The sequence below is a fragment of the Budorcas taxicolor genome, chromosome 18 (assembly GCF_023091745.1).
Source record: "Budorcas taxicolor isolate Tak-1 chromosome 18, Takin1.1, whole genome shotgun sequence".
NCBI lineage: Eukaryota > Metazoa > Chordata > Mammalia > Artiodactyla > Bovidae > Budorcas > Budorcas taxicolor.
Window position 1 is genome coordinate 17,558,233 of NC_068927.1, and position 12,389 is coordinate 17,570,621.

Consider the following 12,389-nt stretch of genomic DNA (forward strand, 5'->3'; position numbering starts at 1 on the left):
ATACACTTAAAACGTAAAATCCCAAAAGGAAATGAAGAAAGATTTCATTTACAATAGGTCAAAATGAATAAAATATTTAAGAATTAACCACGGAGGTAAAAGACTTATAGAATAAAAACTACAAAACAATATTAAATCATTAAAAAGACAAATAAATGAGAACACACTGCATTTTCATGAACTGAAAAACAATGTGTTAAGACAGCAATATTACCCAAAGTGACCTATAGATTCAGAATGATCCTTATCACAATTCCAATGGTACTGCTTATAGATATGCAAAGAAAAAAAAACCTGTCCTAAAATTCATGTAGAATCTCAAGGGACCACCTCAAAGAGTCAAAACAATGTGGAAAAAGAATGAAGTTGGAAGACTCACACTTTCTGATTATTAAATATATTACAAGGCTTTGGTAAATAAAACACTGTGGTACTAGCATAAACACAGGGGAGCATACAGATCAGTGAAATAACACAGAACCCAAAAACAATCCTTGAGTATATGGTAAACTGATTTTGACAAGAGTGGTTAAGACTATTCAGTGTGGAAATGACAAGTCTTTTAAATAAATGTTACAAGGGAAACTCCACTGAGTTTTGCCAAGAGAATGTACTGGTCATAGCAAACACTCTCTTCCAATAACACAAGAGAAGTCTCTACACATGGGCATCACCAGATGGTTAACACCGAAATCAGACTGATTATATTCTTTGCAGCCAAAGATGGAGAAGCTCTATACAGTCAACAAAAACAAGACCAGGAGCTGTGGCTCAGATCTTGAACTCCTTATTACCAAATTAAGACTGAAATTGAAGAAGTAGGGAAAACCACTAGACCATTCAGGTATGACCTAAATCAAATCCCTTATGATTATACAGTGGAAGTGAGAAATAGATTTAAGGGCCTAGATCTGATAGAGTGCCTGATGAACTATGGAATGAGGTTCGGGACGTTGTACAGGAGACAGGGATCAAGACCATCCTCATGGAAAAGAAATGCAAAAAGCAAAATGGCTGTCTGGGGAGGCCTTACAAATAACTGTGAAGAGAAGAGAGGCAAAAAGCAAAGGAGAAAAGGAAAGATATATCCATCTGAATGCAGCGTTCTAAAGAATGGCAAGGAGAGATAAGAAAGCCTTTCTCAGCGATCAATGCAAAGAAATAGAGGAAAAGAACAGAATGGGAAAGACTAGAGATCTCTTCAAGAAAATTAGAGATACCAAGGGAACATTTCATGCAAAGATGGGCTCGATAAAGGACAGAAATGGTATGGACCTAACAGAAGCAAAAGAGATTAAGAAGAGGTGGCAGGAATACACAGAAGAACTGTACAAAAAAGATCTTCACGACCCAGATAATCATGATATTGCGATCACTCACCTAGAGCCAGACATCCTGGAATGTAAAGTCAAGTGGGCCTTGGAAAGTATCACTACGAACAAAGCTAGTGGAGGTGATGGAATTCCAGTTGAGCTATTTCAAATCCTGAAAGGTGATGCTGTGAAAGTGCTGCACTCAAGATGCCAGCAAATTTGGAAAACTCAGCAGTGGCCACAAGACTGGAAAAGGTCAGTTTTCACTTCAATCCCAAAGAAAGGCAATGCCAAAGAATGCTCAAACTACTGCAAAATTGCACTCATCTCACACGCTAGTAAAGTAATGCTCAAAATTCTCCAAGCCAGGCTTCAGCAATACGTGAACCGTGAACTTCCAGATGTTCAAGTTGGTTTTAGAAGAGGCAGAAGAACCAGAGATCAAATTGCCAACATCTGCTGGATCATGGAAAAAGCAAGAGAGTTCCAGAAAAACATCTATTTCTGCTTTATTGACTATGCCAAAGCCTTTGACTATGTGGATCACAATAAACAGTGGAAAATTCTGAAAGAGATGGGAATACCAGACCACCTGACCTGCCTCTTGAGAAATCTGTATGCAGGTTAGGAAGCAACAGTTAGAACTGGACATGGAACAACAAACTGGTTCCAAACAGGAAAAGGAGTACGTCAAGGCTGTATATTGTCACCCTGCTTATTTAACTTACATGCAGATTATATCAGTAGAAACACTAGCCTGAAGGAAGCACAAGCTTGAATCAAGATTGCCGGGAGAAAGATCAATAACCTCCTATATGCACATGACACCACCCTTATGGCAGAAAGTGATGAAGAACTAAAGAGTCTCTTGATGAAAGTGAAAGAAGAGAGTGAAAAAGTTGGCTTCAAGCTCAACATTCAGAAAACAAAGATCATGGCATCCGGTCCCATCACTTCATGGCAAATAGATGGGGAAACAAGTCAGCAAATAGTGCCTGACTTGATTTTCCTGTTCTTCTGCAGGTGGTGACTGCAGCCATGAAATTAAAAGACGCTTCCTCCTTGGAATGAAAGTTATGACCAACCTAGATAGCATATTCAAAAGCAGAGACATTACTTTGCCAACAACGGTCCGTCTAGTCAGGGCTATGGTTTTTCCAGTGGTCATGTATGGATATGAGAGTTGGAATATAAAGAAAGCTGAGCGCCGAAGAACTGACGCATTTGAATAGTGGTTTTGGAGAAGATTCTTGAAAGGCCCTTTCACCGCAAGGAGATCCAACCAGTCCATCCTAAAAGAAATCAGTCCTGAATGTTCACTGAAAGGACTGATGCTGAAGCTGAAACTCTAATACTGTGGCCTCCTGATGCAAAGAGCTGACTCACTGGAAAAGACCCTGATGCTGGGAGGGACTGGGGGCAAGAAGAGGAGGGGACGACAGAGGATGAGATGTTTGGATGCCATCACCAACTCAGTGGACATGGGTTTGGGTGGACTCCCGGAGTTGGTGATGGACAGGAAGGCCTTGCGTGCTGCGGTTCACGGGGTCGCAGAGAGTCGGATACGACTGATGGACTGAACTGAACTGATGAAGAGTGCATCATATGAAATGTCGGGCTGGATGACTCACAAGCTGGAATCAAGATGCCAGGGAAAATACCAACAACCTCATATGCAGATATCACTCTAATAGCAAAAATCAAAGAGGAACTAGAGTTTCTTGATGAGAGTGAAAAAGGAGAGCTAAATAGCTGGCTTAAAATTCAGCACTGAAAAAACTAAGATCATCACATCTAGTCCCACCACTTCATGGCAAATTGAAGGGGAAAAGGTGGAATTAGTAAAGGTTTCCTTTTCTTGGGCTCAAAATCAGGGCAGATGGTGAATGCAACCACAAAATTAAAAGACTCTTGCTCCTTGGAGAGAAAGATATGAGAAACCTAGACAGCATATTAAAAAGCAGAGACATCACTTTGCCGACAAACATCTGCATAGTCAAAGCTGTGGTCTTCCCAGTAGTTCTGTACCAATGTGAAAGTTGGACCATAAAGAAGGCTGAATGCTAAAGAATTGATGCTTTTGAACTGTGGTTCTGGAGAAGGCTCTTGAGAGTCCTTTGGACTGTAAGGATATCAAACCAGTTAGTCCTGAAGGAAATCAGCCTTCAACATTCATTGGAAGGACTGATGCTAAAGCTAAAGCTCCAATACTTTGGCCACCTGATGCAAAGAGCTGATTCACTGGAAAAGACCCTGGGGCTGGAAAAGACTGTGGGCAGGAAGAGGAAGGGGTGATAGAGAATGAGATGCCTGAATGGCATCATCGACTCAATGGACATGAATCTGAGCAAACTCTGGGAGACACTGGAGTACAGAAGAGCCTGCCCTGCTGCAGTCTAAGGAGTCTCAAGGCATAGCGACTTAGAACTTAGTGACTGAACAACAAAAATTAAGAGAATTTCGTTCCTTTTTTTTCTTAAGTTCGAAAATGATATTGTGGTTGTTAAAAATTAACAACCTGTCTTAGTGGTTCAGACAGGAGAGAATCTGTCTGCAATGCAGGAGACCTGGGTTTGATCCCTGTGTCAAGAAGATCCCCTGTAGAAGAGAATGGCTACCTACTCCAGTATTCTTGCCTGGAGAATTCCATGGATAGAGGAGCCTGGCGGGCTACAACCCATGTGGTTGCAAAGAGTTGGACATGACTATAGATTGAAATATTTATAAATGAAATGATAAAATGTTTGAAATGCTAAATTTATCTAGGTGGGAGGGGCTCATGAGTGATTATACAAATGAAACAAGATTAGCCATATACTGATTATTGTTGAAGCTGCTGCTGCTGCTGCTAAGTCGCTTCAGTTGTGGCCGAGTCTGTGCAACCCCACAGACGACAGCCTACCAGGCTCCGCCGTCCCTGGAATTCTCCAGGCAAGAACACTGGAGTGGGCTGCCATTTCCTTCTCCAATGCATCAAAGTGAAAAGTGAAAGTGAAGTTGCTCTTTCGTTTCCCACTCTTAGCGACCCCATGGACTGCAGCCTACCAGGCTCCTCCGTCCATGGGATTTTCCAGGCAAGAGTACTGGAGCAGGGTGCCATTGCCTTCTCCGATTGTTGAAGCTGGGTGATGATTAAATATGTGTATATCATACTATTCTGCCTACTTTTCTGTATTTAACATTTTTCATAATAAAAATTAAAAACAATCTGCAATTTTTAATACATAAGCCAAATATTTTTCTTATAATTAAATATACAGCATTTATTAGTCAATAATTCAAATTATGATATGATTAACAAACAGCAAAAAATAACTACAGGTATATTTTATTACACCCAGTACTTTTTACATTTTGCTGATATCACTGACTTCTTTGAAACCTTTTCACATTTTGGTTTCCATGTTCAATTCAACAGCAAATGTTTCCTAGGAACACAGCAAATATCTCACCATTTTTTGGCATCCAAAAAGAAATATTTTACATTTATGTGCAACTCACCTGCTGTAAAATCTTCAGTCAGATCAATGAATGCATGAGAATGTGGAATTCGCATTTTATTTCTAGTGGTCAATGCAGGATGCCATGATAAATTTCTAAAAAAAAAAAAAAAAAAAAATTTTTTTTCTCTTAGGATAAACAGCAAATGAGTACTGTTTTAAAACAAAAATTTCTGCAAGTGAGATATTTTAAAAACTTATTTATTCTTAGTTTTTTTTACATACTCTAAACTTTACTCCTTTGAAGTACACAATGTAGTGGTTTTAGAGTATGTCCACCATGTGTAGTATGTGCAGCCATCACCACAATCTAATTTCAAAACATTTTTTTGTTACCGTGTTTAACTGTTGATCGGCATCTGACTTGTTTCCTCGTTTGGCTAGTAAAAGCAAATGCTGTTTTTATTCATGTACAAGTTTTTCTGTGAACATATACATATGTTTTTGATTTTTCTGAGTATACATAAGAGCAGAATTCCTGAGTCACATGGCAATTCCATACTTTCTGAAGAACTGTCAAACCATTTTCCAAAGTGGCTTCATCATCCAACATTCTCACTAGACATGCATGGGTGTTGCAAGATCTCTATTACATTGTAAACACTTATTACTGTCCCTTTCTTTTATTATAGGTATTCTGAAAGATTCTTATGGTTTTGATTTCTATTTTCCTGATGTCTAGTGATGTTTACCATGTTTTCATGTGCTTAATGGCCATTTGTACATCTTTGGAGAAATGCCTAATCAAATTCTTTGCCTATTTTTAAATTGAGTAATTTATTGCTTAGAGCTGTAAGAATTCTTTATGTAGACTAGATCCTAAATCTTTATCTGGTGTATGATTTGCCAATATTTTCTCCCAATCTGTACACTGTCTTTTCAGTCTCTTGACAGTGTCCTATGCTGTATAAAATCTCTTTTTATTTTGATATATCCAATTCATCCAATTTCACTTGTGTAGCTTTTTTTCTTTTACTACCAGGTATAAGAAGCCATTTCCAAATGCTTTTTTCTAAGGGTTTTATAGTTTTAGCTCCTACATTTGTTACTATCTTTAATTCTTTAAGTGTAAGAAAAGTAACTTGATATTTTCATGAGTGATACTTTCCCAAGACTGTGGAGAGTGATAATTACCTTTTAAAAATATTAATTCCAAAGTTCTGAGCCATGCAAAAGAATGAATTTAGATCCCCTACCTCATACCATATTCCAAAAATTAACTCAAATGAGTCAAAATGCTAAAAGAAATAGGAACTCTTAAACATTGGTGGTAGAAATACAAAATGGAAAACAGTCATGGAAAACAGTTTGACAGTTCTTCAAAAAGTCAGACACTGAATTGCCATTTGACTCTGCATTTCTATACCTAGGTATATACCCGTAGGAATTGAAAAAGAGGCATTCAAACCAATACTCATACATGAATGATCTCAGTAGTACCAAATATCCACCAATGGATGAATGGATCAACAAAATGTCATAGCCACACAATGAAAATAATGTCTAGTCATAAAAACAACCAGAGTACAGATAAATGGTACAATATGGATGGACTTGTAAAACATGCTATGTGATAGAAACTAAATTCAAAAGGTCATATCTTATATGATTTTGTTTATATGAAATACCCATAATAGGAAAATTCTAGAGACAGAAAGCAGTTTAGTGGTTACCAAGTGCGGAAGTAAAGGGGAAAGGGAGCGTGAGTGCTCAATGGATACAGGGTTTTCTTTTGGAGAGATGAAAAGCCATTGAAATCAGGTGATGGTTGCACAACATTGTAAATGTTCTAAATATTACTAAACTGTACACAATAATGGTTACCTTTAATAATGTGATGTGAATTTTACCTCACTAAAAAAACCAACAGTGCAAAATTTACATATACCCTTCATTTAATTTCTCCAATGTTAACATCTAATATAACCTTAGTACATTTATCAAAATCAGGAAGGTCACACATGTAGACTATTGGGAACTATAGAAAGAAGAGCAAGTTTAAACAAAATCATGCCCCCATAACTCCCCATCAATGACGAATATTCCAATGTCAAAGGCATTCCCATTGGTCAAGGCTCTAAATAAATCAGCTTCCTCCGAAAGGTCTTTACTCTTCTCTGCTTCATTATTATATTATCTCCACTAACAGTACTTTGGTCTGGATCAAAGTTATTAGAGAAACTCTCTGAGAGTGTATCCTAGGTATTCTGATTCATAGTTTGAATCTATAATGTCTAACCAGGACCTGGCTCCCAAATACTGGCTGAACTGAATTGCAGTCTCAAGTAGCATCTCCTATTCTTCTCTACTTCTAGTGCGAATTTGCTATAATTTCACAGTACTATGTTCCAGTCCAACACGGACGCACAGACAAGCTGTCTATGAAGAGCAATTAAAAGGTATTTAAGTTCACCTTAATTGTCAACACAATATCCGATTAAGGAGACAGCAAACAAGGTTCACCTGTGAATTTAGTTTTGACGTGTTTGGAAAATGGAAATAATTGGATAATTTGTTATTTTCAGGTGGAATTAGGGAAAAAGAATAAGCATTCAACAGGAGAACATTTTCTCTATGCAAAGGGTCTGTGTTGTACAAACACTAACTTCTTCCCAATAAACTTATTCTACATTCTTTTTCAGTACATACTCATGCTCGGTTCACTTCAGTCACTCAGTTGTATCCGACTTTTGCAACCCCATGAATCACAGCACGCCAGGCTTCCCCATCCATCACCAACTACCGGAGTTTACACAAAGTCATGTCGATTGAGTCGGTGATGCCCTCCAGCCATCTCATCCTCTGTTGTCCCCTTCTCTTCCTGCCCCCAATCCCTCCCAGAATCAGAGTCTTTTCCAATGAGTCAACTCTTCGCATGAGGTGGCCAAAGTACTGGAGTTTCAGCTTTAGCATCAGTCCTTCCAAAGAACACCCAGGACAGATTTCTTTTAGAACGGACTTGTTGGATCTCCTTGCAGTCCAAGGGACTCTCAAGAGTCTTCTCCAACACCACAGTTCAAAAGCATCAATTCTTTGGTGCTCAACTTTCTTCACAATCCAACTCTCGCATCCATACATGACCACTGGAAAAACCATAGTCCTGACTAGACGGACCTTTGTTGGCAAAGTAATGTCTCTGCTTTTGAATATGCTATCGAGGTTGGTCATAACTTTCCTCCCAAGGAGTAAGCGTCTTTTAATTTCATGGCTGCAATCACCATCTGCAGTGATTCTGGAGTCCCCAAAAATGAAGTCTGACACTGTTTCCACTGTTTTTCCATCTATTTCCCATGAAGTGATGGGACCAGATGCCATGATCTCCATTTTCTGAATGCTGAGCTTTAAGCCAACTTTTTTACTCTCCTCTTTGACTTTCATCAAGAGGCTTTTTAGTTCCTCTTCACTTTCTGCCATATGGGTGGTGTCATCTGCATATCTGAGGTTATTGAGATTTCTCCCGGCAATCTTGATTCCAGCTTGTGCTTCATCCAGCCCAGCATGTCTCATGATATACTCTGCATATAAGTTAAATAAGCAGGGTGACAACATACAGCCTTGACATACTCCTTTTCCTTTTCCTATTTGGAACTAATCTGTTCTTCCATGTCCAGTTCTAACTGTTGCTTCCTGATCTACATAGCGATTTCTCAAGAGGCATGTCAAGTGGTCTGGTGTTCCCATTTCTTTAAGAATTTCCCTGAGTTTCTTGTGGTACACACAATCAAAGGCTTTGGCATAGTTAATAAAGCAGAAATAGATGTTTTTCTGGAACTCTCTTGCTTTTTCCATGATCCAACGGATGTTGGCAATTTGATCTCTGGTTCCTCTGCCTTCTAAATACAGCCTGAATACCTAGAAGTTTACGATTCACATACTGTTGAAGCTTGGTTGGATAATTTTGAGCGTCACTTTACTAGCATGTGAGATGAGTACAATTGTGCAGTAGTTTGAGCATTCTTTGGCATTGCCTTTCTTTGGGATTGGAATGAAAACTGACCTTTTCCAGTCCTGTGGCCACTGCTGAGTTTTCCAAATTTGCTGGCATCGTGAGTGCAGCACTTTCACAGCATCATTTTCAGGATTTGAAATAGCTCAACTGGAATTTCATCATTTCCATTAGCTTTGTTCGTAGTGATGCCTTCTAAGACCCACTTGAGTTTGCATTCTAGGGTGGCCGGCTCTAGGTGATTGATCACACTACTGTGATTATCTGGGACATGAAGATCTCTTTTGTATAGTTCTTTTGTGTATCTTGCCACTTCTTGATATCTTTTGCTTCTGATAGGTTCATAACATTTCAGTCCTTTATTGAGCCCATCTTTGCATGAAATGTTCCCTTGATATCTCTAGTTTTCTTGAAGAGATCTCTAGACTTTCCCATTCTACTGTTTTCCTCTATTTCTTTGTATTGATCACTAAGGAAGGCTTTCTTATCTCTCCTTGCTCTTCTATGGAACTCTGCATTCAAATGGGTATATCTTTCCTTTTCTCCTCTGCCTTTCGCTTCTTTTATTCACAGCTGTTTGTAAGGCTTCCTGAGACAATTTTGCCTTTTTGCATTTCTTTGCCTTGGGGATGGTCTTGATCCCTGTCTCCTGTACAGTGTCATGAACTTCCATCCATAGTTCTTCAGGCACTCTGTCTATCAGATCTAATCCCTTGAATCTATCTGTCACTTCCACTGTATAATCGTATGGTATTTGATTTAGGTCATACCTGAATGGTCTAGTGGTTTTCCCTACTTTCTTCAATTTAACTCTGAATTTGGCATAAAGGAGTTCATGGTCTGTGCCACAGTCAGCTCCCAGTCTTGTTTTTGCTGACTATATAGAGCTTCTCCATCTTTGGCTGCAAAGAAAATAATCAATCTGATTTTGGTGTTGACCATCTGGTAATGTCCATGTATAGAGTCTTCTCTTGTGTTGTTGGAGAGGGTGTCTGCTATGACCAGTGCGTTCTGTTGGCAAAACTCTATTAGCCTTTGCCCTGCTTCATTCTGTACTTCAAGGCCAAATTTGCCTATTACTCCAGGTATTGCTTGACTTCCATCTTTTGTATTCCAGTCCCCTACAATGAAAAGGACATTTTTTGGGGTGTTAGTTCTAGACGGTCTCATGGGTCATCATAGAACCATTCAACTTCAGCTTCTTCAGTATTACTGGTCAGGGCAAAGACTTGGATTACCGTGATATTGACTGGTTTGCCTTGGAAACGAACACAGATCATTCTGTCGTTTTTTTGAGACTGCATCCAAGTACTGCATTTCAGACTCTTTTGTTGACTATGATGGCCACTGCATTTCTTCTAAGATATTCTTGCCCACAGTAGTCGATATAACGGTTATTGAGTTAAAATTCACCCATTCCAGTCCATCATAGTTCGCTGATTCCTAAAATGTCGATGTTCACTCTTGCCTTGGAAACGAACAGAGATCATCCTGTCGTTTTTGAGATTGCATCCAAGAGTCTGCATTTCGGGCTCTTTCATTGACTATGAGGGCTACTCCATTTCTTCTAAGGGATTCCTGCCCACAGTAGTAGATATAATGGTCATCTGAGTTAAATTCACCCATTTCAGTCCATTTTAGTTCACTGATTCCTAGAATGTCGACGTTCACTCTTGCCATCTCCTGTTTGATCACTTCCAATTTGCCCTGATTCATGGACCTAACAACATTCCATGTTCCTATGGAATATTGCTCTTTATAGCATAGGACTTTACTTCCATCACCAATCATATCCACAACTGGGTGTTGATTTTGCTTTGCCTCTGCATTCTTTCTAGAGTTATTTCTCCACTGATCTCCAGTAGCATACTGGGCAGCTATCAACCTGGGGAGTTCATCTTTCAGTGTCATTTCCTTTTGTCTTTTTATACTGTTTTAATTACATTCAAAATAATCAGACTCAGGCTAGAGAGTCTATGACAAATTTAACACAAAGTTATTTCAGAAGAGTTTTCTCAGGTTCCCAACAAGCTTGTAAATATAAGCCAAATAGGAATTAAGAAAACACAAATTTTACATAGATGAGCTCTACGAGGCTAATCATGTGGCTGTCTTTAATTAAAATGCAAACAGTTATTGATTTATCACAGAATTTTTTATAGGTTTGCTTTGAAATAAGTTATAGCTAGAATTTTGGAAAACCTCAACTACTAATTTTTGACATTTTCTTCTAGGAGCTATTTAACAAAACATACATTTCAAATGAAGAATCTAGAGTAATGATACAGCAAACAGTATAAAGTGGCTAATTATGGGCCAAATGCAGATTAAAGATATATTTCATTTGACCTACACATTATTTTAAAAAGTGTGAATTCAGAAGTAATACAAAATAAAAATCATATTTCAAATAAAAATTAAAATTTCCAGCTTCTTTTGAAATATTACGTCTGGCAACCAACTGGCCCTTTTCAGACATAGCGAGTACCTGCAGGCAGGTCAAGGTCCAGCCTTTCCAAACTGTTCACTCACTTTGGTTTCCTTCTGGGCCCCATGAGACATTTGAGTTTGCAGCCCCTACTGAAACATCAACTGTAACATTGCTATCTTGAACATTTCAAATCAACATTAAAGTTCTTGACAGTATTTTAAGTTTTGTAATTTTTACACTAATATCTCTTAAAAGGCAGTTAGCAGATTCTTAAAGTCTATTTTACCTGTAAGTGTCTATTTTACAAATAGTGTCTATTTACCATTCTGCTGACTTATCAAGCCAAAGTGAGGGGAGAGAGAAACAGCTTCCGTTTCTTTTATGGTACATTTTAAGATGACTGAAAACTGTATCTGCAGTTGTTTAACAGAATTAAATTGTTTAAAAATTCAAATAGCTGAAAATAAAATTCATTTTTCCTCTTGCCTTTAATGCTGCTCTTTGTACGCAACGTAGTTTTTCACTAAGAAACATACCAGGAAACTTCCCTGGTGGCTCGGTGGAAAAGAATCCACCTGCCAAAGCAGGAAATACAGGTTTAACACCTTGTCTGGGAAGATTCCACATGTTGCTTGAGCCTGTGTTTTAGAGCCCAGGAACCACAACTACTGAGCCCAGATGCCAGAACTTTCAAAGCCCATGTGCCCTAGAGCCCAGGCTCCACAAAAAGAGGAGCTGCCACAACAAGAAGCCCACGTACTGCACCTGGAGAGTAGCCCCTGCTGGCAGCAACTAGAAAAAACCTGCACAGCAACAGAAATCCAGTACAGTAGAAAGAAAACAACAACTAAAAAGCAGACACCACATTTTTAAAGCAACTATACCCATATAAACTATAATTTCCTCAACTCCATTTGATGGGCAAGGTCACAGATGCAAACTGCTCTGATGACAAAGGAATAAAACAGCAGAGATGAAAAAGAGGGCAGGTGTGAAAGCCAAGATGAATGTATCTGTTAAGATGTCTTAACCTCTGTGGAAAATTTCAGTTATTTGTCCCCCACCCTCCTCCCTGCCATCGCCCCACAGGAAACACAATTATGTCAAAGTGTTCGTTTCTGGGCATCATCACCCTCAATTTCAAATAATAGCATTTGTCAAAGAATGAATTTAAATGTAATTAATGTCAACTGTAGCTT

At 38.7% G+C, this 12,389-nt stretch overlaps 1 protein-coding gene across 1 annotated transcript in view; it reads right to left on the minus strand.

Annotated features, from left to right (window-relative positions):
• Positions 1 to 12,389, minus strand: part of ITFG1 (integrin alpha FG-GAP repeat containing 1) — a 297,927-nt gene that overhangs the window by 263,248 nt on the left and 22,290 nt on the right. Inside the window, exon 6 of the mRNA XM_052655911.1 lies at positions 4,815 to 4,909. Within this exon, the coding sequence (XP_052511871.1) occupies positions 4,815 to 4,909 (95 nt within the window). The remainder of the gene's footprint in view (positions 1 to 4,814; positions 4,910 to 12,389) is intronic.